General features: G+C 47.6%; 1 protein-coding gene, 1 long non-coding RNA gene and 2 other non-coding genes across 5 annotated transcripts; 3 read left to right on the top strand and 1 right to left on the bottom strand.

Annotated features, from left to right (window-relative positions):
- The first annotated feature begins 954 nt into the window (after positions 1–954).
- On the top strand, positions 955–3,508 carry LOC142857379 (uncharacterized). Its single transcript, XR_012911804.1, has 4 exons — positions 955–1,207; positions 1,487–1,660; positions 2,704–2,773; positions 3,190–3,508. It is a non-coding gene; the product is annotated as an uncharacterized LOC142857379 (long non-coding RNA).
- On the top strand, positions 1,723–1,854 carry LOC142858036 (small nucleolar RNA SNORA17). Its single transcript, XR_012911930.1, has one exon. It is a non-coding gene; the product is annotated as a small nucleolar RNA SNORA17 (small nucleolar RNA).
- Positions 2,838–2,980, top strand: LOC142858032 (small nucleolar RNA SNORA43). Its single transcript, XR_012911926.1, has one exon. It is a non-coding gene; the product is annotated as a small nucleolar RNA SNORA43 (small nucleolar RNA).
- A 469-nt stretch (positions 3,509–3,977) lies between the features above and the next one.
- Positions 3,978–11,453, bottom strand: Dipk1b (divergent protein kinase domain 1B). Of its 2 annotated transcripts, none has more exons than XM_075985515.1 (5): positions 11,246–11,453; positions 7,811–7,945; positions 5,578–5,685; positions 5,321–5,497; positions 3,978–4,917 (listed from the first exon to the last, which is right to left on the bottom strand). In XM_075985515.1, the coding sequence occupies exons 1-5, from the start codon at positions 11,306–11,308 to the stop codon at positions 4,108–4,110; spliced, it is 1,293 nt and encodes a 430-aa protein (XP_075841630.1). In that variant the 5' UTR covers positions 11,309–11,453; the 3' UTR covers positions 3,978–4,107. The 2 variants fall into 2 exon arrangements, with proteins under 2 accessions (XP_075841630.1, XP_075841628.1); XM_075985513.1 differs by having other exon boundaries at positions 7,811–7,948; positions 11,246–11,447.
- Between the last annotated feature and the right edge of the window lie 15,822 nt (positions 11,454–27,275).

Genomic DNA, 27,275 nt, shown 5'->3' with positions numbered 1-27,275 from the left:
CAGGTGGTGGTGGTGCATGCTTTTAATCCCAGGGACAGAAGCAGGCAAATCTCAGTGAATTTGAGGCCAGCCTGGTCTACAAAGCAAGTTCCAGAACAACCTGAAAAACCCTGTCTCCGGAGGAGTGGGTGACAGGAAGGAAAAGAAGGCGGGAGGGATGGAGAGAGGAGGGCAGTCAGGCAAGAAGTAATGGAGGAAGGCAGGGAAAGGAAGGAAGGATTCAAGAATTTAGGACCATCAGCAAGTGTGGCTGGCCAGGCCCATGGGTAGCAGAGCAGGGCTCACTGATGTGTCCCCAGGCCCACAATTCACACCCATCACCCAAGAGTCCTCACGAGTTTCCTGACTCATTAGATGTGTGCTGTGTACTTGTGCAGGGCACAACCCAGATCCCAGCAGTTAGCTGGTCTTCTGAGTGTATTCTGTGTCTTTGAGTGCCATCCTGAAGTAGAGGACAGTCAACCTTCAAGAGACTGTCCTGCAACTCGGAGCCACACACAGTCCCCCTGGTGGGGCTAGTCAGAAGCATCTCAGACCCGTGAACACCCTGTGGCTCCTTCCTGATCCATCCCCAAAGCTTCTTGTAAAAGAGGAAGCAAAGCGTCACCCCTAGGCCCATGAATACTGGTAAATCAGAGCTGGCCCTTCCTCTGCGTGCAAGCTTTGGCATTACCAAGAACCAGGGAAGCAGGGAGCTTCTTGGGAAGGCGCAGGACTCTATGGATGGTTTGAAAAAGTCCTGCGAACTTGGCAACACGCAAAATTAGTCGCTGAGATCCACTTGGCAAGGCAAGATCTAGATAGACTCGGGGCTGGGGCTACAAAGAGCCCTGACGAGGAGCGTTTGGTCCACTAGATGGCGCTGCAGCAGGAGGACAGGGGAAGTCCCTCGCGGGCTGCCGTAGGCACTACTATAAAAGACGTGGTGCGGTCCCGTTCAGCCTCTTGGCGGCCATGGCGGCATGCAGGTTCTTGTCGTCTTCGCTTCTGTGGTTGACCTGGGACGCCGCGGAAGACCCTCCATAGCTCTCGGCCTGTTGGCGGGATGACTGCGTCTCGTACTGTCGGTTGTTAAAAAATGTTGCTTGCTTTCCTGCCGAGGGCTCAGTCGCCCTAATGGGTGCCGCAGACTAACGCTGTGGTAAGAGGAAGAGCAGTTCAAGATGTGCCCGAGGGCCTCACTCCCCACCCCGGACCTCCGGCCCAGGTAAGAGAACCGAGGCTCGCATCTGGGCTAGTACAATGCAGGGAGCTTCCTAGGTATTCCTCTGTGATCATCCGTGAGTGGGGCTCGACCCCAGTCTCCCCTTCCTAGGGAAAGTGCCTGTCTGCATTTGCTGCTTGCCGATGTAGGAGATGGAGAGGTCTTTACTGGAAGGACAGCTATTCAGAACCAATATGAATAGACCCTGGTTAGCGCAGTGCCACTGAGTTTGGGAGAAAGAGCAAGGAGTGGTTACGTTTTTTTCCAATTGTTACTTTACAGAAATCTTTAGCAAGGAGACCAAACCATGTGGACCTACTGGGATTGGAATAAAATACAAGTCTGATGCAGTCCCCCGCTGTGATCTTGCCAAGAATGTGTGCTGCGTGATTGCTTTCCTTCTCTAGGGCGTTTGCCTTCTGGAAATTGGGCTGAGAGGACATGTTGGGGTCTGCGGTAAGTTGACTCAAAAGTTTGCAAGATTCAGTCGAGGTTCCAGATACTTGGCTCATCAACAGCCTGCCCCTAGAGGCGTTGCAGGTGTGGCTGCTGTGCCACATGTGCGTCAGTAGGTGGCAGAGAGGAGAGAGGCTATGTCTACGCTCAGTGTTCTGACCTGTGAACATCTGAATGATTAGTAGCCTAACACTCCCTGAAGCTACAGCGGGACCCCCTTCCTAGTTGATGGACAGGTTTAGGTAATTCGATGGCCCTGCACAAACCAATAGCGGGGGTCAGTCTGGAAAGAGGACGTTTCAGATAAATTGACTTGTTGGAAATCATAAAGCCAGTAACCTTCAAAAGGTCCCGGGAAGCAGGGGATTGTGGCACATACTTGTGTAATCCTGAATGCTCACCCAGCCTGGGCTGGAGGACTGCTTCAGTAAACTACAGTGGATGGAAAGAGCAGTGGCATCAAAGCTATCCTTTGAGATGAGTGGAGTTTCTTGGCCAGATGTCTTGATTTCAAACTGGCTGTCTGCAGCACTGGTTGCTGCCTGATGCCAGAGAGGCAGGCTCCATTTTCTGTAGCCCGCACTTGCCAAGGCTTTTTAACTAGCAGAGCTAGTACAGCTCGGTGGTGAGGTGCAGGCCTGGGTCTCCGACCCTGGCACCGCCAAGAGTGGTGTCTGGTAGTGGGTTCGTGCAGCGCGGGTTGAGGGGAATGAGTTGAGATATGGGGGTGTGATGGCACAGCTAACGGTGGCGGTGATGACTGCCCTCTCGTGAGGTGCCACTGTGCACTAGTTACCTGTGTTTGGCAATAATACCCGTGAGTTCTTAGGTTGTCCCACCCTAGGCAAAAACCACCCTTTGCCCAGTCTCCCCATGGCGCCCTTCCCTGCTCGTCGTATTAATCAGAATAACTTACAAGCACATTGCTGCAGCCCTTGTTTAGTGGGGTGAAGCTGGCGATGTTGAGATGCATAAAAGGACACAGGCCTCTGGGGGCTCAGGATTAGGAGGGAGCTACGCTGATTGTTCTTTTTTTGGTACAGGAAAGCTGGCTGCTAAGCTCTGCTTGTGGTGTGAACTTCATGTTGAATGCCCAGCAGTGGCCCAGTTGAGGTAAGAGGTGGGCTGGACACACTGGAGCATGTTAGGGTGGGATGCGTGCAGCTGCCCTGACGATGCTGTCCTAGATCTGTCAGCACTACAGGCATAGCACAGCTACTCAGCTGTGCCTGTGACATCAGGGCAAAGAGCAAGTGGCTATTTCTACGCTCAGTGTTCAGAAGCCAGTGAGCACTAAGAATGGTTTATAGCCTGACATTTTGCAGAGCCGTGGTGAGGTGGTACTGGGGTGTAGCTTTGCTGTTGGCCAGACACCGATATCAGAAACCTCAAGGGCTCCCCCAAAAGGTTGCATGGTCAGCATTTTAGCAAGATAGAACTCTAGAGTTGGGATTTAAACTGGTTTTGGGGGGTAGGGTATTCAGGGGTCAGGAAATACAAGAAACTATCCATCCTTTATCATTTTTCAGATCCAGAAGCCAGGAAGAAGAAAGCCTACCTCTTGGTCACGTGGCTGAGCAGGACAGGTGCAGATATGAGCATAGACCTCTGTGGCCTCCGACCTCCCAAGGGACCTGCAGAGCCGCCCACATCCTAAATTACTGACCACATTTGTGTTGGCCTGAACTGCTGCTTCAAGACTGGTGGGATTAGCTCTATGCAGTTGGCAGTAGGGGTGGCCGCACCCTCTAAGACTCAGCATTTCCATCTAACCAACTGCACATTGCCCCACATTGGTGGGAGGGGCTGTAGGTACTGTGGCACAAATAAACTTGTTACTTCTTGAAATTTGCGGTCTTTGTTATCAATCAGCTTTCTCCCATCTTAGGGTGAACAGCACATTTGAGTTACCCGCGACTCCCCTGGAAAATGAAACCCGCCAGAGTGAATGATAAGGCTTGAGGTTTAAGGGTTTGGGCTGGAACTGACTGACCAAAAACATTGACAGGAGCTAAGTTGGCTGGTGTACTGTAGGCAAGCTGATACCATGGGAGAAAATGTGACTTCCCTGAGGCGTGCAGCACAGAGACACCACCTTTCCTTGTCGGAGAGCTGAACTGTAGCAGTGCTGTGGACAGGATAGGCTTGGCCGTATTGGTTGAGTGGAGTGGTAGGAATGCCTTGGGGCTGTGTAAAAAGAGCCCAAGATGCTCTCAGGCCCATAACACATCTCTCATGTCCTCCATTGTGCCTGGACAAGAGCCCTAGAATAGGCTTGCCAGGAGGCTGCTTCATATTTAACAAGGGATACAAATGCTCAAGGTCACATAAAAGCATTTATTTACAGAGGAACGGCCCCACCTGCTGGATTGCTGGAGAGGGGTAGGGAGACTTCCCAAGTGGGTGCCCCACCCATGGCTGGACGATAATGGCTGGAGCCTGCAACACTAGGAGTAGTTGGTGTTGGAGATCTCCCTCCAGAGCAAGGTCTTGAGGTGGCTAAGCACCAGTGAGTGGTGGGCTTCCACCTGACTGGCCAGTCCACTCAGTGTCGTGCATGTGCGCAGCTGTTTGCCCAGTTCCTCACGGAGGTCTGCAGGAGCACCAGGCAGCAGGTAATCCCTCAGTAGTTCACATACCTTGGCCAGGTTGGGCTGGATGAGGTCACCCTTACACTGCCTCATGAGCCTGTCACAAGGGGCCCTGCAGTCTCGTCCATAGATGCAGTCAGAACTCTGCTCACAGTGGCGGCCCTGAAGGAAGCGGCGCACCGTAGCCTCCGGTGCTACCTGCTGCAGGTCAGCCATCTTGAAGTCATAGGTAGCCGTGTATCCCACATTGGCCAGTGTGGTCTCACACATGTAGAAGGTACCATAGGAACCATGGAAGAGCTCCTCTACGAACTCCAGCAGTCCAATGGCAATCTTGGCACGCCAGGGCCATGCAGGTCCAAACCACTGCTGGAGAGCCCTATGCAGCACAGACGGCAGAAGGGGGCGCAAGGCAGGCAACAGCACTGCCCCATGCCAGGCATACGGGGTGCCCTCAGTGAGGTAGAGGTCCCCGCAGTAGCCCAGCAGCCGTGAAGCATGCTCCTTCTCCTGAAGGGACAGCAGCAGTAGGAACTCGTTGCGCTGCAGCAGGGCCCACACAGACTTGGCCTCCGCCAGGGACACCCTGCTATCCTTGTTGAAGTCCGCCATGAGAAGGATCTGGTCAACCAGCGCTGGCAGGGAGGGCAGGTCTCCCAGGTTCGCCTGGAAGGCAGAGAAGCACGCCCTGTGCCCGCCTCAGCTGGCAGACCACTGACCTAGTCTCTAGACATTAGAATGTCCTCAAGGCCTGCTGCCCATGCCACACACTCACTCCCCTCTCCTGCTTCTGTCACTGAGGGATGAGGAGAGGCCACCGCGATGTACTGAACCTTTGAGATCTAATCACTTGACCCTGGATCCCTGTTTACATCTCCCACCAGTCTCTACTGTTACCACACTGGGTGCAGAGTCCTCAGTCTCCTGAGCCCTCACCACACCTCAGACTCTGCCAGTCTATCCTCCCACAAGCCCTGGAAAGATGCTTACTTGCCTGCCTCCTACTCGGGTCCTTGTAGACATCCCAACTGTGGTGAAGGTCTGAGTACCTGTAGTAGAGCAGACTAACCTTGAGGAAGCTGAGGATCATCTCCCGGAACTCCTTGATGGAGGTGCCCCGTGTGGGCTTGTCAAACAGCACCAGCTCCCGCCGCAGGACTGCATCTGGCCAGTCCTTGGAGTTCAGGGCCTCCTCAATGCCACATTTGATGGTCACCTCCTTGTCCTGCCAGAGCCCACTGTATACCTAGACAAGGCCACAGGTTTGTTCCCTATAGAAGTCCAGCTTGCCACCAGCTGCAGCCCACACCCAGCCCAGCTGCACACCTGCTGGCCTGGAGCTGAAGACAGGCAGGTCCTCCACTCCACCTTCTGCAGCTCACACAGGTCCTGGCAGACGGAGCCGGAGATAATGCCCTTGCGGTACTGGTCACACTGAGGAGACAGGCACCAGGGTATGGGGCTTGGTGGTCACAGCCCCACACCCCTCCAGGAACCCCCAGGAGAAAAGGAAAAGGCACCAGCAGCATGGGCATGGGGGCAGGCTTGTAGCCAGGAGCAACCCTTCTGTCCCCTCCTCTCGCTGACTTGACTCCTGAGAGAAGGATACCACAAGTCTACTGCCAGACCCTGCAACTAGAACACACAGGTGGCCAGGGCCACAGGCAGGCCCCCATTGATAGGTTCCACTGCTGGGCCCTCAGCAACAGAGCTATGGCCAGAAAGACAGCCTGGACCAGGGTGAGATGAAAGTCACAAGACCCATGAGAGGGTCCTGGTCACGGGCGATAACTAAGCCTCAGGAACTTTCAAGGCAGCTCAGGACACTCCTCTAAGCAGGTGTCCACATTCCCCTACCATCCAGCGTTTCCAGTGACCGTTGTTCTGACAGCCTGCCCAGTAGGCTGAGGCAGGAGGAGCCCAATGGTAGGGCCTCTCCTTGATGTCTACCTCTAGAGCCAGCTGGACTCAGAGCCACCAACCCCTAAGGTGCTCCCTGGGGGTCCTCAAATGCTCCAGTACTTGAGTTACTGGTCACTGTCAGGCTTATCTGACCATCCCTAAAGAAATGGCATCCTGGGGCCCCACAATTGCTGACCTTTCTTCCTGCCAGGCTTGCCCCAGGCCACCTTATCAGCGGGAGAGCCTCTCCCCACATAATCAAAATCGGCACTACCCAGCCCCTAGTTTCGGGGTAAAGGGCCTGCTGGCTCTCATTGGGCAAATCACTGGTTGCCATGGAGCCTGGCACTGGTCAGAGCCAGGCTTGGAGGAAATGGGGGAAGGGAGGTTTCCAGCACCCCACCATCCAAGAAGCTGAGACAATCTGAAGCACTGACTCAGTCATGTGAGCCACAAAGATAGAGTGGCCACATGAAACAGGCTCGTCAACTAGAGATGGGACGTTAAGGCTGTGCTAGTCACCCCACCACCCTGGAGTCCTTCACCGCAGGATCTGCTGATAACCCATCAACCCCAGTCACAGGACTTCAAGAGGGAGTTGGGATGGCTCTGCAGGAGCCAGCAGGAGCCTACTGGCCCTGTTCAGCATTCCAAGATGGCAGAAGGAATGACAGTTTGAGAGGAAATTCAACAGAAACCAAGGTAGGATCCAGCAAGATGGATCAGCAGGTAAAGATGCTTACTACCAAGTCTCATGGCCTGAGTTCAAACCCCAGAAGCCAAGTAAAGGTGGAAAGAGAGAACCAACTCCCACAAGTTGTCCTCTGACCTCCACACAGGTCATGGCACATGTGTGCGCGCACACACACACACACATATATATATAAATGAATATTAGCCAGGTGGTGGTGGCACACGCCTTTAACCCCAGCACTCGGGAGGAAGAGGCAGGCGGATCTCTGTGAGTTTGAGGCCAACCTGGTCTTCAAGAGCTAGCTCCAGGACAGGTTCCAAAGCTACAGAGAAACTCTGTCTTGGAAAAAGAAAAGAAAAAATTAAAAAGAAACTAAGGTGGGCAGCATGTTCAGCCTTCCTCAGGACTCTTGCCGCCCCTAGGTCTCCAAGCCTCAGTTTCTCCATCTAGAGTGGCCCAAGGTAGGGATCCACTGAGTAGCTCCCTCCACGCTGAGAGTCTGGCTAGAAGCGAAGATTGTATGACCAGAGGGTGGAAAAAGATGGCCTCTGGAAAAGAAGCAATGTCCCCTATCTGGGGACATTATGTCCCTGTCACCAGTCACAAGGAACAGAGAACTGAGATACCAGCTTCATGAGGCTCATGGGCACACTCACACAGGCACTGGCATGCAAGCATGCCCGCTCACACGTGCACCCCAGGGACATCCTCACTCAACAGCAGCAATGGCTCCCTGGAGAGAAAGGCATAGAAGACTCCACCCCATGGCCTGCTTTCAGGACTGGCCAGGGCAGCCCCCTCCAGGCCATTCCTGGAGTGCACCCCAAACACACGCAGCAGCTGTAATTTCTCCACTGTCTCCCCCAGACCCCCAGTCCTCTACTGGTCCACCTCCAAGCCCACCTCCCGTCATAGTTCTAAGGGCTTCACATGGGTCGGGCCCCGGGGCCCAGGCAGACTTACGATCACCACTTGGCAGATGTGCCCACGGCAGAGCTCCGAATAGGATGAGTAGTGCGCATAGACCATCCAGCTGCCCACGAAGATGCCCAGCCAGACCAGCAAGACATACTTGACCCTGAGGCTTGGGAGCCGGCCCTGCTGAGGGAGGGATCAGGTGAGGAGGTGCCCATCATCACCACGGGCAGTTTCCACTTCTTTGGACCTTTCACGGCCTTCCAACCCAGCTGGCACTCACCACCTCCAGCAATGAGAAGCACCTAGCTCAGCACCCCACCATTCTCGGGCATATGCCAGGATCTGCATCCAGGGGCTCTCCACCAGAGACAAGACATTCAAAATAAGGAAAAGATGAAGTCTAATGAAGATACTTTTTACAACCCGCTCCCCTAAAATGCCCTCATTTCCTAACATTCCTGCCTCCAAATAAGGTCAGCTGAGCCATTGGCCTGGGGCGAGTTCAGTTACCCTCATTTTTCCCACTGGTCCCCTTGATCAGGGCCAGCAGGAAAAGGGGTATGGAGGAGGGCAAGGGCCCAACAAGCCAACTCTATTACACCCTGAGAGGCAATGAGAAGACACAGGTTCATGCACACACATTCCCAGTGGCAGGATCACCTACAGCAAGGGTGGACAGCAGTATCCATCCACAAGACAGAAATACCACTCGGCCTCAGCAGGATGGAAGTTTGGTACCTGCCACCACCGGGATAGATGTCACAGAAGGACACCTCTTGTGGGACTCAAAGAGTCCCCAGAGTCTTCAAATGCATAGGAAGAAAGTGAGTGCCAGGGGCAGGGTAGGCTGTGGGAACACAGGGTCGGGGAGGGAAGTGAGCTTTCTGTGGATGGGCCACACCAGGGGCTGCACAGCAGTTCTCAATGCACCATTCACCACTGTACAAAGGAGAGGTGAGCAGGATAGGATAGTTCATGCTGTGGGGGTTCTTGGTTTGGGAGTTTTGCTGGGCTTGTGGGGGGCGGTTGTTGGTTTGGTTTGTTTTTTTTTTTGTTTTTTTTTTTTTTTTGAGACAGGGTTTCTCTGTGTGTAACAGCTGTCCTGGAACTTGCTTTGTAGACCAGGCTGGCCTCAAACTCATAGAGATCCCCCTGCCTCTGCCTCCTGAGTGCTAGCATTAAAGGAATGCACAATCACTGCCTGATGTATTTTGCCACAATGTATTTCTTTTAAACATGAAGACTGAGAAACAACAGGGGACACTGTTGCTATAAGACAAGACAGAAAGACTTCGAGAGCAAAAGGCCAGGCCCAGAGCCAGCCACTATGTGTTTCTTTTAAAAAACTGTGTGTGTGATGGACACATTCCTGTAGACCTAGCGGTACTGTTACAGAAGAAACCAGTCCGGTTCCCAGCACCCACTCACAACCATGGTAACTCCAGTTCCATGGCATCCAGCACCTCCTTTGACCTGCTCTGGCACCAGACACACACGCAAGTGTATATATACACTCAGGCAAAACATTCATACACATAAACTAATTCTTTAAAAAATGTTTCAAGACAGAAACGGGGGGGGGGGGGGAGTCCTGGTCACAACCCAAAACAAGGATGGGCCTACGACCTTCGCTTCTGCAGAGGCTCCAGGCCATAGTCATCCTCACCCCTCTGCCCTCTCTGCCAGCTGACAGGTGAGAGCACTGGAGAGTGAGGAGGTGCTGAACACACTGGCCTCCACTGAGTACCCCAAGCAGGGTCCAAAGTTGACAATCAGAGACAGCTGGATGCCAAATGGCATCTCTGGGAGAAGGGACTGGATTTCCAGACAGCCTGTGCCACATAGGGCCAAATGTCCCAATTGGATCTGCTCAGCGGGGAGGGTGAGAGGACCAGACTGATTGATATCAAGGGATTCCTGTGGCCTCTTGACTACCAGCTGCCAGAGAGTCTGAGAAGGGAACCAGCCGACACCCCACTTTTGGATCTGGGAGTGGTGCTGAACTCAAATCTACATTCTGCCCTAGTTCCCTCAGTGCTGGCGCAGAAAGGAACCTCCTTCACAAGAACAACGCCCAGCTCTTCTTAAGGTTCTTCCCATAGATGATCCCTCTTCTGGGCCATGGCTCTGTGGACCTCTCCTCCTGGGGCTCGCCTGGCCCTGGCAATCAGCTGCTTCCTTCAGACTTGTCCAAAATGCAAACATGAAGACTGAGAAACAACAGGGGACACCTTTGCTATGAGACAAGACCGTAAGACTTCAAGCTACACCAAGAGCAAAGGACCAGGACCAGAGCCAGCAGCTGACCTAGGCTGGCCCAAGTGACACAGAGCTAAACCTGCCAGCCAGGGCCCACTCCAGGCAAGCCCTTCCCAGGGCACTGGGCCCTGGCGCAGGGGGCTCCACTGAACCCCTTTGGCTATCATTACCTGGTTTAGTTCTGATGGTCTACCTAGCCTTTGACAGACCCATCCCTTTCCCAGGGTCCCTGAGCCATTGCATATCCCCACCCTGGGGCAGGTCTCACCACAGTGGCTACTGGAAGCTCATGTAGTCTTCTGCCGCTCGGTGGTGAACAGACTGGCAAGCCCTGGGCCCATATTTTGCAGGGATAAATAGTCCAGCACCAGAGAAGTCACTCGAGAAGTCATTTCAGGGATGGTAGCTACACAGTGTCCTCCTTGCCCAGGAAGCCCAGGCCATGTGCCAGGAACCCTGGTGTTTCATGGGCTCAGAGGAGGTGAGGCTCAGTCAGTACTGTCCCTGAACCAGTCCCACTGGGAACTAGCCAAAACCCCTCTCCTGCCATTCCTAGGCCCACCCACTGCTGAGTCAGGCCTGTCCTTCTGAGCTAGGGATAGGGACCATCTCCTGGCACAAGGAAGTTCCCCAAACTCCTCAGTTCATATCCAGCCAGGGGCTAAACATGGACCGCGGCACACGCTAAAGCCCCTGGCAGAGGAGAGCAGACAAGGGCATCTGGGCCTGGAAGAGCTCTGCATCCAGTAGGTTTCAGTCTTCATTCTTTAAAATCTAAGGCAGGCCAGGCCCTGGGCCAAATGCGCAGCCCACAGGGCAGCATCCTCCAGCATCCTCAGGACCTGCCCTGCAGAGAGGCCAGGAAGATCTGGGCAGGGCTGGCAAGAGCTGGCACCTTCCTGCAGGTTCTGAGAACCCTGGCAACCAGAGGCTGGAGTCCAGAGGCCTGACCCCATCATCCCAAAGAACGGGCAGAGGAGCCTCTTCTGCAGACAGGAGCTGGCCCTCAATGGCCCAAGGTCACCACAGTCCCAGGTTTCAGCTGGCTCATGGGATGGCCATGGGCAGGATATGCCCCAAGTTTGTTACCCCAGAAAAACAAGCCTAATTTTGAAGTAGCAAAAGAAAGGAAGGACTTGGGTGGGCAACGCGCCCATCGACCCTCGCCATCCCACGCCCAGCCCCTCCCCGTGTGGCCGCACATGGCCTGCCACCGCTTACCTGCAGGCCCTTGGAGAAGGGACAGAGGAGCACCAGGTGCACCAGGCGCCGCAGCCGCCGCATGATGGGCGCCGTCCGGGGTGCGGAACCCCGCGGCTGGCTCGGCCTCAGCCCAGGCCCGGCCAGGCCCACACCGGCCGCGGCTCGCAAGCCATACGGGCGGCGCGCCTTCGGCCCGCGTTAAAGGCGAGGCGCGTGCCTTTCTGACGGCCGACCGGGACGCACGCGCGGGGAGACGGCGGAGAGGAAGGGCGTGCACGCGCCGGGAGACAGACGAGAAGGGGCGTGCACGCGCGCGGAGACAAATGGGAAGAGCGTGCGCGCGCAGGGGGTGCTGGCGCGCGACCCCACGTCCAGGCTCGCCCTCCCTCTGGGGACCTCGCCCCTGCGGGCTCCGCGACCCGCTAAGGCGACCGGGACTGAGCGTGGAGCGCAGGGGCAGGGCTGGCGCCTTAGACCTGCGGGGCCCCGGCCTGCGCTTGCGCGTTTCCTACACCTTTTCAAGGGTAAAAGACAGGGCACTGCCCCCAGCCCTTCCGTGTTTGCATGTGTGATCAGTAGTGAGGCCACCACCGCTGTCTGGCACCGAGCGTCTGCAGCCCTGTCTGCACCGGGGCGTGGGGAAGGACCAACAGCCCCCGCGGTCAAAAACTGCTCCTGCGAGTCCTGATTTCTGCCCACCAACAGATGCGCCCCTCTCATGTGACTCCCATTTAGGGTGATTAGGAAGGCTGACCCCAGGGTAAGAGGCTTGTTGAACTTAACAATGGCCAGAATGTCTGCTACTTCCATCTCCTCCCTCCCCCGAAGAGCACGAGCTGCCCTGAATGCCCACCCACACCTTTGGTAGGGGTTCTGTGGCGTTCTCGTTTGCACTCTAGGGAATACGGAGGCTGAACGACTTCCCCTGTGCTTCAGGGCTGCCCATATACATGCTTTGCAAAATGGTGTTAGAAGACAGTTTTAGTTTAAGGATGCTAATTACTTCGCAATTACTGGACCAAGCCAATTTTCTTTTCATAAAGTGGAGCAAGTGTCCCATGAGCCCTGCAGAAGAGGTTGGATTTATAGGCAAGAAAGACCAAAGAGAGCTGGAGCCAAGAGCAGGTCACAAAACAATAGGAAAATAACATCAGATCTGTATCCCAGAACCCAAGAAGCAGAAACAGAGGGATCAATGTAAGTTCAAGACCAGTCTGGTCTATGTTTCAAGTTCCAGGCTAGTCAGAACTACAAAGGGAGACCCTGCCTCAAGGAAGGGAATGAGGGAAGGAAGGAGAGAGAGAAAGAAGTGAAACAGAAGGATTATTTCATTACTGCACTAATTACACTCTCCCTGTCTGGGACGTTTGCCTATTATGTCTCTAATCTTAACTTCTCAGGTCAAATAAACAGTGTAGTTTAAGTTTGGTAGCAGGGAGGCCGGAGAAATGATTCAGCAGCTAAAATCACTTATTGTGAAATCGTAAGATTGAAGTTCCAATCCCAGCACCCAGGTAGCGAGTCAGGCATCCTGTTCACACCTGTAACCCCAGCTTAATGGGAGCAGGTCCAGGATAGTTGCTGGGACTTGCTGGCTTCCAGTCTAGCAGGGAAAACACAGCCCTAGGTCAAGAGGAAACCCTGCCTCAAAGGAAAAGATGGAGCCAGATAGAAGAAAATGCCCAACACACCCTTCTGGCCTCCATGTGCAAACAAACATTCATGATGCTGCCCCCCCACACACACACATAAATGTATAATTTTTTTTTAAGTAAAACATTAAGCTTGGTGACATGAACTTGTGTCATGGGGTTAACTCTATTTTTATTTCTCAGTCTGGTCTTCTGAGGTACAATGGCCACCTGTAATGTCTGTGATATGCATGTATACATACGTGTTCATGTGTGCATGCATATGTGTGTGTGTGTGTGTGTGTGTGTGTGTGGAAGCCAAAGGTCTGTGTTATGTGTTTCCCCCTCTCCATCTTATTTTTATAAGGTTTTTTATTTCGTTTTTATTTCATGCATCTGAGAGTTTTGCCTGCACTTATGTGTACCCCACATGTGCCTGGTGGCCTCAGGCTCATTGTGTACCACACGTGTGCCTGGTGGCCTCGGGCTCAGAAGAAGGCATTGGATCTCCTGGAATGGAGTTATGGATGGATGTGAATTGCCACATGAGTTCTGGGAATTGAACCTAGGCCCTCTACAAGAACAAAGTGCTCTTAACCACTGAGTCATTTCCCCAGGCTCTGCCCCCGCATCCCACCCTTGAGGGAAGATTGCTTTCCAGTCTCTCAAGGTACCAGTCCTTTAGTAAACTCTACCTCCTGCCCACCAGCTCGTGGTTCCTGGGAATTGGCATTTAAGTGATGATCAGATAGAATGGGATGCAATACCAAGTGTGCCTTTTACTGTGTTGTTGTTGTTGTTGTTGTTGTGAGACAGGATCTTACGTAGCTCGGGCTGGCCTTCAACTCCCTATGTAGCCAAGGATGAATTTGAACTCCTGATCATCTTGCCTCCACCCCTCCAGTTGCTGGGATTCCAAACCTGTCTACGGCACAAGTGTGCCTGTCTGGCAGAAAGTTCGGAGAATACGAAGTGAAAGGGCTGGGAATGTCATTCGGTGGGTAGAGTGCTTGCCTGGAACAGAGCCACCATATAAAATGAGCATTGTAGTATATACCTGTAATCCCAATATCCCAGAGGTAGAGGCAGTAGGATCAGGTGTTCAAGAACATCTTCAACCACAAGGGGAGCTCAAAGGCAGCCGCGGCTACATGAGATCTGAAAGGAGGAGAGAGTACTCAGTGCAGAGTAGAGACATCTGGTTTGGCCATCACTCACTCTTTTGTTCCTTGGGCGAGGGCTGTCAGGTCTTCCAACCATGAAGTCACTGTGCTTCCTTCTGTAATTGATATGGATCTCAGAAGTGACATCGTGGTCATGGGTATGCCATGTTCCTTGACCTCTGTTTACCTTCTCACAAGGCATCCACTGGATTCTTGCTTGAAACTGCTGATTGCACAGTGTGGTCTTTAAATACAAGAAAGTCTGTTTTTCTTTTTCTATTATGATAAGTGTACACAGCAGACAATACTCACATCCCCGTGGTTACCAACATCCTCATCTCCTACTGAGACTATTCCTTACCTCTTGCCTGCCTCATTCCCTGTCCCTGACACCCACTCCACTACTTTTTCTCAGTTGCTGATACCTCTAAGGACTGTAGACATAGTTTTTCATTGGGGACCATTGGTCATCTCTGTCCTGCCAGCCTGCTCCCCAAATAACCACACAGAGACTTAATATTAATTATAAACGCTCAGCCAATAGCTTATGTTTGTTACTAACTGGCTCTTTCAACAGAAATTATATTTCTTATCTACATTTTACCATGTGGCAGTCCCTTTTTCCAGCATGGTATATTCATCTTGTTTCTCTCCCAGTCTCCTGGTGACTTCTGTGACTCCACACTTCTCCCCTCCCCTTTTGTCTGTAAATCCTGCCAAACCTCTCCCTGCCCAGCTATTGGCCACTCAGTCCTTTATTAGCTACTGTGTAGATATTCATAGTATACAAAAAGATTGTTCCACAGCAAAGGACCTCCCAGAAGGAGAGTGTTGAGAGAGGTTTCTGTCCTGCCCAGTCCCACAGTCGTTCAGTCCCAAAGAAACACACAGAGATCTATATTAATTATAAACTGGTTGGCCGGAGAGATGGCTCAGCAGTTAAGAGCATTGCCTGCTCTTCCAAAGGTCCTGAATTCAATTCCCAGCAACGACATGGTGGCTCACGACCATCTGGAATGAGGTCTGGTGCCCTCTTCTGACCTGTAGACATACACACAGACAGAATATTGTATACATAATAAATAAACAAATATTTTAAAAAAAACTGGTTGGCCTATTAGCTCAGGCTTCTTATAACTCTTATAATTTATATAATTCTTGTGAAGAAGGTCGTGCAAAAGAAATCCCACACTAGCTCAGAATTGAGAATAATAGTGTTATTTATTTAGGGGTAGACTCACAAATCAATATCCTCTGCTGGAATGGAGAACAGCAACCAAATCCCACAGCCAGATGCAATTTACATCGGCATAAATGGTATAAGGGGCCACATCCAAGTGGGCGGGTAACTTAAAGGCTACTGGCTGTAGGATTTCTTACAATACCTCCCCCTTTTGTTTAAATAAGAGAGTTTTAAGCCTAATACAAAATTATATAAAATAGGGCCGGGCGATGGTGGCGCACGCCTTTAATCCCAGCACTCAGGAGGCAGAGGCAGGCGGATCTCTGTGAGTTCGAGACCAGCCTGGTCTACAGAGCTAGTTCCAGGACAGGCTCCAAAGCCACAGAGAAACCCTGTCTCGAAAAACCAAAAAAAAAATTATATACAATAAGAACAAATATATTCCATAATTATCCTACCCTAATGAGTTTAAGTCTTGTATAATAAATAACTTGGCCAAGTCATAAGAGGAAAGTAACTACAACTATCTAGTCTTCAACCCCATCAGTGATCCGAGAAGGAAAATAATATTACTTGAGTAATCAGGAAGTGCAATCAAGCAACTTCCAAAATATGCCACAAATGATAGAGACAACTGATTACCTGGGCAATTACCCAAAATCTCATTTGCAACGTTGAAGCCACCAACTTTGGCTAAGGCCTAGAGTAACTGACAGAATACTTTCAGAAGCAGGAAATTTTTCAAAACCATCTTACCCTGTCTTGGCAAGATTTGACAGTTTTTTTCCTTGTGTCCTGCATATCCATTTCCAGATACCATGGACCTTATCAGTGGTTGAGGCATGAGCAGGTCCTTGCCCAAAGGCCAATTTTGCCAAGAAGAAAACAAACTCTGAGTGGAGTGTCTTCGGTTCTCAACATTCTCTTGGGAATAGATTGGTGCTACCAGGAGCAATCGTGTCTCACTTCAACAGAACCCTAAGTTATTTAAATGCCATACTCTACAGCTCTTTGAAGTGGTTGAAGATTACCTATCTATGCAGAATACAATCTCTATGTATCTAAAGAACCTGACTAGCCTAACTATATGTATGAAAAGCATAGATGACTATTGATCTATAATTCTTAATACCTAAATAACTTAAAGACTAAGACTTCATATTAGAATATTATACAATAAACAACTGTGCAACAAATGAGGACAATGACCTCAAAATGTAAACAATGTGTAAGTATCTTGATCAGAGGTAGAAATGTGCATTGCAATATGATAAATATATCCTAAAATTGTATCAATATACAAAAATGTTTTAAACAGAGGTAGAAGCATGCATGTATACAACCTCTAACCTTATATCAATTATAATCAACTCCTAAATGATGTCCCTAACCCTAAGGACAAACTTTGTTGGGAGAGAGGACATCATCTTAGAATTACTTTCAGCTGTCATGGGGGTGATGCTCTTTCTATGAGATCTTGTGAAAGTAAAATGATGGTTAAGTTCCAAGCTTACTGTCTGGTATAATTGCAAATAGTCTTTGAGTATTCAGTAGGGTTTTTCTGAGGTTCCTATTTGGAGTTCTGGCCAGAACATTGTAAAAATAGCGCACCATTTTAGCTAACCAAGTTGGAACCATCTTGAGTAGCTAGTACCCAGGTGCTTATAGTAGCACTATCAGCATCATGACATCATATCAACCAGGTGGAGTTGTTGTTGTGGGGCCCCATCTTCTTCCTGGAGACTTCAAAGATTACTGCAGGAAAATTCATTGTTCATTGTGGAAAACTTAAACATTATTTATATAGACGTATACAAACATGTATATTCAATGAAATGAAGCTGCAAAACAATCACACACCAGTTAAGAATTATGGATAATAAAAAGGGTTATTTATTTAAGGGGAAAAACTTACAGATCACCGTCCCAAACAATAGTCCTCTTGGTGCAAACAGGAAACAGAGAGTCTAGCAGCCAGAATGGGAGCCCGAAGCAAGAGAGAGAGCTCCCAGTTCCCGCTGCTTTTTAAGGTATAAGAGACCATGCCCCAGTGGGCTGGTATCTTAAAGGCTATTGGTTGAAGGAACAGAATGTGCTCCTGCAGCACCTCCCCTTTTTGTTTAAATAAGAGAGTTTCAAACCCAATACAAAACTATATACATTAGAGATATCAAGTATAATTAGAATTACATCAGGCATAAACAATATTAAGCAAGGAACATATGCTAAATATTTTAATAAACATTCTATCCTCTGAAGTCTAAGTCTTGTATAGGAAATGGCTTGGCTAATTCATAAGAGTACAGTAACTACAACTACCTAATCTTCAACCCCATCAAAGGCCTAAGAAGGGAGATAATATTACTTGAGCAGGCAGGAAGTACAATCAAGTTGCTTCCAAAGCGAGCAATATATGAAGGAGACAATTAGCTACCTGAGCAATCACTCAAAGTCTCATTTTGCAATGTTGAAGCAACCAACTTTGGCTAAGGCCTAGTGTAACTGACAGACCATTTTCAGAGGCAGGAAAATTTTTCAAAGCCATTTTACCCTGTCTTGGCAAGATTTGACAGTCCTGCTTATCCATTTCCGGGTACTATGTTACTTGTCAGTGGTTGAGGCATTGTCAGTTCCTTGCTCAAAGGCCAGTTTTGCCAAGAAGAAAACAAACTCCAAGTGGAGTGTCTTCAGTGCTCAACATTCTCTCAGTAATAGATTGGTGCTGTCAGAAGCAATCATGTCTCATGTCAACAGAACCCTCAGTTATTTAAACGCCATGTTCCACAGATCCTTGAAGTGGTTGAAGATTACCTATCTAGACAGAATACAATCTCTATGTATCTAAAAAACCTAATTGATCTAACTGTATGTACAACAAACATGAACAACTATTGACCTATAATATGAAAATATACCCTAAAAGTTGTATCAATATACAAAATGTCCTAAACCAAGGTAGAAACATGCATATATACAATCTGACAAAGTAACTTTGTATATATGTACAAATAATATAAACAAAAGTAACAAATATAATTTGAACTTGTATCAATGTACAAAAACTATACCAATGTAAATTATCCATAAATAATAGCTTACAAGTATTCACTCTATTACCCAATATTACTATATCCCCCCTTTTTTTTGAACGAACATAGTTTTCACCACAACTCTCTATTTAGTACAGTTAATAATCAACAACCCCTAAACAGTGTTCCCAACCCTATGGACAAACTTTTTTGGGATGGGGGTGTCGTCTTCTAGAATTGCTTCCCGCTGTCATGGGGCGATGTTCTCCTAATAGGACCCTGCAAAAATTAAGTGGTGGTTAAGTTCCAAAATTACTGTTTAGTATAGTTGCAAACAATTTCCAATCAGTCAATAGGTTTTTTTAGATTTATTTATTTATTAAGTATACAGTGTTCTGTCTGTCTGTATGTTTGCAGGCCCGAAGAGGATACCAGATCTCATTATAGATGGTTGTGAGCCACCATGTGGTTGCTGGGAATTGAACTGGGACCTCAGGAAGAGCAGTCAATGCTTTTAACCTCTGAGCCATCTCTCCAGCCCAATAGGTTTTGTTTTCAAAGTTCTCATTTGGCCGGGCGATGGTGGCGCACGCCTTTAATCCCAGCACTCGGGAGGCAGAGGTAGGCGGATCTCTGTGAGTTCGAGACCAGCCTGGTCTACAGAGCTAGTTCCAGGACAGGCTCCAAAGCCACAAAGAAACCCTGTCTCGAAAAACCAAAAAAAAAAAAAAAAAAAAAAAAAATCAAAGTTCTCATTTGGAGTTCTGGCCAGAATATGAGAAGGTGCACCATTTCAGCATCTGGTACCCAAAAAAGTGGTCTTATATTAGCATTCTCTGCATCACGATGTCATCTCAATTAGGTGGAGTGGTTGCTGTGGGGCCCCATCTTCTTCCTGAAAACTTCAAAGATTACTGCAGGAGCAGGATCTGCAGGAAAATCTATTATTCATCATGGAAACTTAAACATCATTCATATAAACATACATACAATGAAGAATATGATATAGGCAAAATAGGCATGGAGAAGATAAAGCTTTTCCTAAAGTCTCCCTTCTGTCCCTTACCAGATGGCTCCTGATATGAGACAGAAACTCTGAATGTTCCTTTTGGCAACAAGCTTGGATTTAGAGAAGTACAGAGCCATTGTCCAACTCCAAAATCAGCTGAATATATATATATATATATATATATATATATATATATATATATATGAAGGAATGTTGTACATGCCTTCATCATGTACAATTCAGGGAAGAATCCCAGAAGTTCTCTTTATAAGGTTAAGTCTATCACTTTTGGGATAATTGCTATTAATTTCTCCAAAAAAATTAGCACAAGCCCTTTGCCAGGGTTCATCGTCTTCCCATAACTTTTTAATTTCATGAGCAGTAAAAGGCACTATAATCTCTGCTGGGTCTATACCTGCTAATTGACTAAGTCTCAATTTACCTTTTATAATTAATTCAGAGACTGTTTTCACATAATTTTTTAATTTTTTATTTGATGTATGTGGTAAAAAAAAAGATCCATTCTAAGATAATATTGTCCCTCTGCATTAAAATTCCTGTAGGAGAGATTCTGGAAGGCACTATGACTAGAGTACAACTAAGATTTGGGTTCACCGTATCCATATGTGCCTCCTGTAATTTCTCCTCAACAATCATCAATTTCTTTTCTGCTTCAGCTGTTAATTCTCTGGGACTATTTAAGTCTTTATTACCATCTAAGGTTTTGTATAAATGAATTATTAGATCAGGTGTTACCCCAACAGCCAATCGTAGACTCGAAATGTCCCCTAACAGTCTTTGAAAGTCATTAAGAGGGACCTGAAGAGATGGCTCAGAGGATAAGAGCACTAGCTGCTCTTCCAGAGGTCATGAGTTCAATTCCCAGCAACCATATGGTGGCTCACAACCATCTGTAATGAGATTTGGTATATATATATATATATATATATATATATATATATATATATATGTGTGTGTGTGTGTGTGTGTGTGTGTGTGTGTGTGTGTATACATACATATACATATATGTGTGTATTGTATATATTATATATATTATTTTATATGTGTGTATATATGTATATAATTTAAAAAAGAAAGTCATTAAGAGTCTGCAACGGGGCTTGTACCTTTTGTGTTCTAATTTTCTGTAAATCTATATCCTAGGTTATTGACAGAGTCTCCATTCTGTATTTTTTCAGGAACAATTTGTAATCCCAATCTTAGCAAAACTTTCTTTACTTTTTCAAACATTCTTTCTAAAGTATCTGTGTTTGAATCAGATAGCAAAATGTCATCCAGGTATTGGTAAATTACAGACTCAGGAAATTGCTTATGTTTTATTTCCAATGGCTGACTGACAAAGTATTGACACAAGGTGGGGCTATTGAGCATTCCCTGTGGGAGGACAGTCCATTGATATTTCCTAGTAGGCTGAAAATTATTATAAGTAGGCACTGTGAAGGCAAATTTTTCTCTGTCCTTTTTTTGTAAAGGTATAGTGAAGAAACAGTCTTTTAAATCAATAACTATAAGAAGTCATCCTTTTGGTAATAGAAAAGGCAGAGGAATTCCAGATTGTAGAGGGCCCATAGGTTAAATTACCTTGTTGACAGCTCTAGATCTGTCACCATTCTCCACTTATCAGATTTCTTTTTAACAACAAATACAGGAGAATTCCAAGGGTTGGTTGATTCTTCAATATGGTGAGCATTTAGTTGCTCTTGTACCAGCCGTTCTAAGGCCTGAAGCTTTTCTTCAGTTAGTAGCCATTGCTAAGCCCAGATTGGTTTCTCAGTTAACCGTTTTAAAGGTAGGGCTGTTGGTACCTCTAAAGGTTTACTTGTTGCTTTATGTTCTTGTACAGCCTGAATGGCTGGTGACCTTTGTGTATAGTACCTTATAATATCCTTCCCAGAATTCTGAGTTCCTGGAACTTCAGGAATGTTAATCTTGGTATTCCATTGCTGCAGCAGGTCATAGACCCAAAAAATTATTGCAATATTAGCCACATATGGCCTCAGCTTCCCTCTGTGACCTTCTGGCCCTAGGCAGTCAACCCAACTTGTGCTTTGTTTAACTTGAGATATGTTTCCAATGCCTAGTAATTGAACATCTGCCTCTTGAAGAAGTCAATTTGGATGCCAAGATTCTGGAGTAATGATACTCACATCCACACCTGTGCCTATCAAACCAACAATTACGATGCTGTTTATATGCACGCTTAGCTTTCATCTTTGATCATTTATAGAAGTCTACCAGAACATATGTTTCCTATTTCCTATTGGAAATTTTGATTTATCCTTCATGCTTATGCCATCATTTAGAACAGTATGGTCTTTTACAGAAGGCTCTGGATTTTTTAAATTTTCTGGTGAGATATGTCCTCCACAATGACTGGGAATGACTGGGCCACTTTTCGCTTGGGGGCCTGTGAGAGGCTCCTTAAGAAGTTTCCTGATGGTATCAGGTTGCCTTGTCTATCTTTTGTTGATCTATAGTCATTGGTCCAATGCCGGCCTTTGCCACACCTTCTACATCTACCTGAAGGCTGAGTCCTCCTATTCTTGCCATTCCCAGGGGAGATTTTTTTTCTTGGTTTTTCAAGACAGTGTTTCTCTGTGTCTTTGGAGCCTGTCCTGGAACTAGCTCTTGTAGACCAGGCTGGCCTTGAACTCTCAGAGATCCACCTGCCTCTGCCTCCCGAGTGCTGGGATTAAAGGTGTGCACCACCACTGCCCAGCTCCCAGGGGAAATATTATTTCTAGGAATTCCTTGTCTACAATTCCTTCTCAGATGTCCTATTCTACCACAATTAAAACATTTGACATTTTGATGTCTCCTCATTCCTTTGGAAATTGCTTCTCCTACCCAAGACTCAGTATTATAGTCAAATGTCACAATGTTCATTGTATGCAGGATCCATTCATCCATTGGTGCTGATCTGACCTTTAAAGACCCAAGTATCTTTTTGCATTCTAAGTTGGCATTTTCAAAAGCCAGAGACTCAATAAGTATTCATCTAGCATCTGGGTCTGTTACTCCTATTTGTATAGCCTTAGTTAATCTTTGTAAAAAGTCACTAAAGTGTTCTCTCTGGCCCTGTTTAGCTCTGGTGTATGATTCAATTAATTTTCCTAGTTCTTGAATCCTGTCTCAAGCATTTAAGGCTGATTTGTGGCATAGGGACAAGATTTGTTCATCGTAAAGAGCTTGAACTTATGGGTTAGCATAAATGCATTCACCAAGAATTTGATCTTGGGAAGTCAAGTCCTTTTGCTTTTCCCTGTTGTTCTAGGATTTTAGCATCTTCCTTGAAATAACATCTAAACATCAACTGGGGCCCATCATCTAGGACTGCTGAAACTAACTGAAGCCAGTCATGTGGTGTTACTTTAGTGCTAGAAGCCCAAGTCTTTATCATCTCCCTAACAAATGTGGAGTGCAAGCCGTAAGTTACGACAGCTTGTTTAATTTCTTTTAGATCATTCATTCCTATAGGTATTCATTCACCTTCTTTGGATCCTTTTGGGCCTTTAGAAATTGATGCTTTGTCAGAGTAGATTACAGGGTAGGAAGCTAAAATCCTGGGTAAGTCATCTCTGACAGCTACTGGCAATGTTGAATCCTGCCCTTGTGCCTTCTTTCCCTGTTCATCAGCTCCAATAATTTACTCAGTCATTTCAAATCTTTTTACTATTGTCTTTTGTAAAGCCTGAATCTCCTGGCCTGTATATATTTCTAGTGCTTTCACTGAGGCCCCTAGCCTCTGGTCCTCATCCTGCACATGTGATTCCAAGGTCTGAAGTTTCTCCTTTAAAGATAACACCTCATCCTTGGACATTATTTGGATAGCGTGAAGATTGCCATCCTGGAGAGACACTCTATCTGCTAGCCTATTATAACTTTTTAACAAATTTTGGTTACCAAATTCAACAGTATGAATTCTTTCAAAAAATTTCTCAGCCTTAGATATGGATTCAATTTTGTCTGTCAAATTAACATTACCCTTTTCAATACTATTAATTTTTTCAGGTAACTTTTGATTTTCGATGGTATTAATCCTGTCAACTAGCTGTTCATTATTAGTCTGTAAAGACTGTATCATTCCTAAAAGTGCCACATTCTTTCTTAATGACATAATATGAAGAAAAAAAGGATTCCCAATATCGAATAAATTGATGTATCGCCATAACCATGTAAGCCTCGCAGAATACAATCTATAGTATTAGCAAAAAAAAGTTACTAAAAGTTTCAATATTAATGTAGTCTACCTATTAATTTACTAATTACCTGTTATTAATTGTTTAATAACAATCTGGTAAATTGTTTAGGTGTAATAATCTTTATTGTCCAGCAGGTGTCGTGGTTGCAGAGTCATGACTAGCAACAATGCAATTGGTGGTGACAGGAACGGTCCTGAGCCGCTTTAGTTTTCCGCCTTGGTTAAACACTGAGAAATATGCATTGCCTGACAAATTAAAAGCAATTAAATCAATTCCATACATGGAGTAAGAAACCCAGAACTCACGGTCAGGGAGCACAAACCGGAAGCTGCACAAAAGACACCAAGCGGCAAGGAATTGCACCAGGGAAAGAGTGCACTTGGGAAATTTCCAAGTTACCACACACAGTAAGCTCCTCTGTGGCGAGCTTTCTATGAAGAAAAAAAAAGCGCTTAGGTAAAAGCAAGCCAAGCTGGCAGGGTTGGGAGACTTTCTGGGCCATGGACCAGTTAGGCCTGTAGGCCGTCCACCCGGTTAGTGTGGAGTCCGAATCCACATGGGCGCCAGAAGAAGAAGGATGCTTAAAAGAAACCCCACACTAGCTCAGAATTGAAAATAATAGAGGGTTACTTATTTAGGGGCAGACTCACAAATCAATATCCTCTGCTGGAATAGAGAACAGCAACCAAATCCCACAGCCAGAAAAGAGGCCAAACAAGCTTTATATCCGCATAAATAGTATAAGAGGCCACGCCCAAGTGGGCAGGTAACTTAAAGGCTACTGGCTGTAGGATTTCCTACAGCACTTTTGTCTGTGTTAGCCATGTGGCTTGGTACCTTTCATGAGTGAGACATTCTCATCTTGCTTCCTCTGTGTCTGGGTGACGACTGCAGACTGAATCTGTCCTCTTCCCAGAATTCTCTTGTTCTCATTGCCCTGCCTCTACTTCCTGCCTGGTCGCCCTACCTATATTTCCTGCCTGACTACTAGTCAATCAGCATTTTATTAAACAAGTACAAGAAACAAATCTTTACAGGGTAAAACCATTGTCCCACACAGCAGGAGAGCCTACAGCACTGATTCTTTTACTGAGCATCTGAATCCTGGTGTTTAGATTGTAGTATGTGTTAGAGATTCCTTTTTAAAAAAATTATTAGATTTATTTCCTGTGTGAGTTTTGTCTGTTTGCACATATGATTGGTTTCCACAGATGTCAGAAGGCAACAGATCCCCTGGAACTAGAGTTTCAGATGGTTGTGAACCATTATGAGGGTGCTGGGAATTGAACCCGGATCCTCCTGAAGAGCAATAAGTGCTCTTTTTGGGAGAGGGGGGTTCAAGACAGAGTTTCTCTATCTAGTCCTGGCTTCCCTGGCACTCAACTCCATAGACCAGGCTGGCCTTGAACTCAGAGATGCACCTGCCTCTGCCTCCCGAGTGCTGGGATTACAGGTGTGCGCCACCACTGCCTGTTACGTCCTTTTCACTCCATACCCGGATTGTGACGTGTAAATTGTTGGTAAGTCTGTTTGGTTTTGAGGAATGGACACTCTGCCTGGCTTTCACACCAGAGCAGGACTTGGAGACATCTGCTTATCTGGACTTTTATATTTCACTGATGTTGGATAGCATTTGGCCAGATTGATGACCCATAATCTGTAATCCCAGGAGGCTGCAAGTCCAAAGCCACCTGGGCTAAAAATGAGCCCTTGGAACTGAAGACACAACTCAGCATTTAAGAGCACTTGCTGCCCTTCCAGAGAACCTGGGCTTGGTTCCCAGGACCCACAAGGTGGCTCACAGCCACCCCTTTACTCCCGCACCAAGGGATCCAACACCACTTGCTGACCTCTGGCAGAGCTACACACACAGTACATTTCCATTACAAGCAGGTGAAACACCCACACTCATAAAATAAAAGTTAATCTTTTTTTTAATGAGACCTTGCCTTAAACAAAATATATGTCCTTTGCCTTGCTCTCTTCCTGGGTTCATCACACTGTGAGAAACACCTTTCAGGGAGGTGGAAGTCTGAAACAGGGCTTCACCAAATCCAGTCTGGGCTCAAATTTGGGATGTAGCTAAGGCTGCCCTTGACTCCTGATCCCCCTGCCTCTACCTCCCAAGAGCTAAGAGGTGTGGACCACTGCATCCTGCACTCCAGGCCTGACTCTGGGATGACGGACCATCTGTAGATTTCCTAACTGATGAGCCTCCAGCCTCCTCCACAAAATGAAAATACTTCCTCCCAAAACTAGGAAATAACTTACCTCCAAGAGCTTCCAATTAAAGAAATAACAGACTGATTTAGAATCAGACTTCTCCCTTCCCCAGCCAAGTGTCTGTGCTGCTCCTGTTCCAACTGTACAGCCTCTGTCCAAAGTCCGCAGGCTTTTGAAGATGACAGCGCCGTGGGCGGGTCTCCTGAAGGGCCTCACCCGGGCTGTTGTACTTAAGTTGTAGTTGTTATGGTAACTGCATGGTTCCACTAACTGTCATGGGCATTGATAATAAATATCTCCTCATATATTGGGAAGGAATTTGGTTGAAACCAAGTGGAATCCCACCATAGCCCAAGAATTGGCTGTCAAGACAGCCAATGGGCTTTCAGTCTGCAAGCCCCCTTCAGCCGGGGGGAGGTGGCAGCTCAACATCATGATTGAAATATGGACTATGGTTCTAGATGGCATGTCCACATTAGCAGGACCTTTGCATGGGTAACCACTGCATGTCAAGCGCTTGTGTGTGCTGTGTGCTTGCCCTTCTATTATTCCCTGCCTGCAATGAGCTTTCATGAATATCTGGTTCATCCCAGCTATGCGGTTTATGCAGGTGTGTGTATGGATATGTGTGTTTGTGTGTACATGTGTGTGCATGTACATATATGCATGTATGTGTGTTTACACATGTACATGTGTGGTGCTGAGGATGGGATCCATTATCCTGTGCATACTAGACAAATGCTCTGCCCCGAGCCATACCCTAGCCCCTTAGGCAGATGGAATGATCCAATAGCCACCCTTCCGAAAGTCTCTCCTGTACCCTAATCCCTAGGACCTGAGCTGCGACTTCATTTGGGAAAAGGGTCCATGCCAGAAGTCGGAGGTAAGATGTGTTCAGGACCATATTCACACTGGTGCTCTAGAAGAGGACCCTTCCTACTTATTCAGGGCCTAGTGGCTTCTAGTGTCCCCTGCCACAGCTCCCCAGTATCTGCCTCTGTCTTCTCTCCTCAAGGACATTGGATTTGGGGTGGAATTCTCCCTGTCTGAGCCCATCCATCTCAAAACCCTCTCCTTGACCTGGGAAATGGCTCAGTTTCTTGATTGGTAAAATACTTGCCACAAAAGTATGAGTTTGATCCCTAGAACCCTTGTAGAAAAACTAGACATGGAGGTGGAGGCAGGAGGATTCCTAGGAATTGCTGGTCACCCAGCCTAATCAGTGAGCTTCCAGTGAGACACCTTGTGTTCAGGATGCATGTGAGGCAGCCCTGAGGGTGTGAGAGTAACAGAACTGACCCCACCCCCTCGTCTGCTATGTGGTGGCATAGGTGAGGAAAAGCTGCCATCCTCATTCCACCCCTTGCTACCTACAGCAGGCAAGAGAGCTGGCCCTGGGGTCAGGGGAGTGGGAAAACTAGCCCTGCTCCTCATCACCTGCAGCATACAGGAGAGTGGGCCCTGCACCCAGGCTGGACAGCACACTAGAGCTGACCTTGTTGTCAGCTGCACAGGTGAGCCAGGAGAGTTGATCCCTCCCCTCATCTGCCCCGCCCCCAGCAATCTGGAGAGAGGGATGGCTACCTC

This window comes from Microtus pennsylvanicus, chromosome 9 (assembly GCF_037038515.1).
Source record: "Microtus pennsylvanicus isolate mMicPen1 chromosome 9, mMicPen1.hap1, whole genome shotgun sequence".
In the NCBI taxonomy this organism is placed as follows: Eukaryota; Metazoa; Chordata; class Mammalia; order Rodentia; family Cricetidae; genus Microtus; species Microtus pennsylvanicus.
Note: the sequence above shows the minus strand (reverse complement) of the source record. Positions and strands in the feature narration are given on the sequence as shown.

What these genes read in the sequence shown, in the direction of transcription:
- Dipk1b (XM_075985513.1), bottom strand. Translation starts at nt 11,308, where the DNA reads ATGCGGCGGCTGCGGCGCCTGGTGCACCTGGTGCTCCTCTGTCCCTTC. An exon ending in CCTTCTCCAAGGGCCTGCAG is followed by an intron (nt 7,949 to 11,245) that starts GTAAGCGGTGGC and finishes TCCCTCCCTCAG; the next exon opens with CAGGGCCGGCTCCCAAGCCT. An exon ending in TGATCCTCAGCTTCCTCAAG is followed by an intron (nt 4,918 to 5,320) that starts GTTAGTCTGCTC and finishes TCTGCCTTCCAG; the next exon opens with GCGAACCTGGGAGACCTGCC.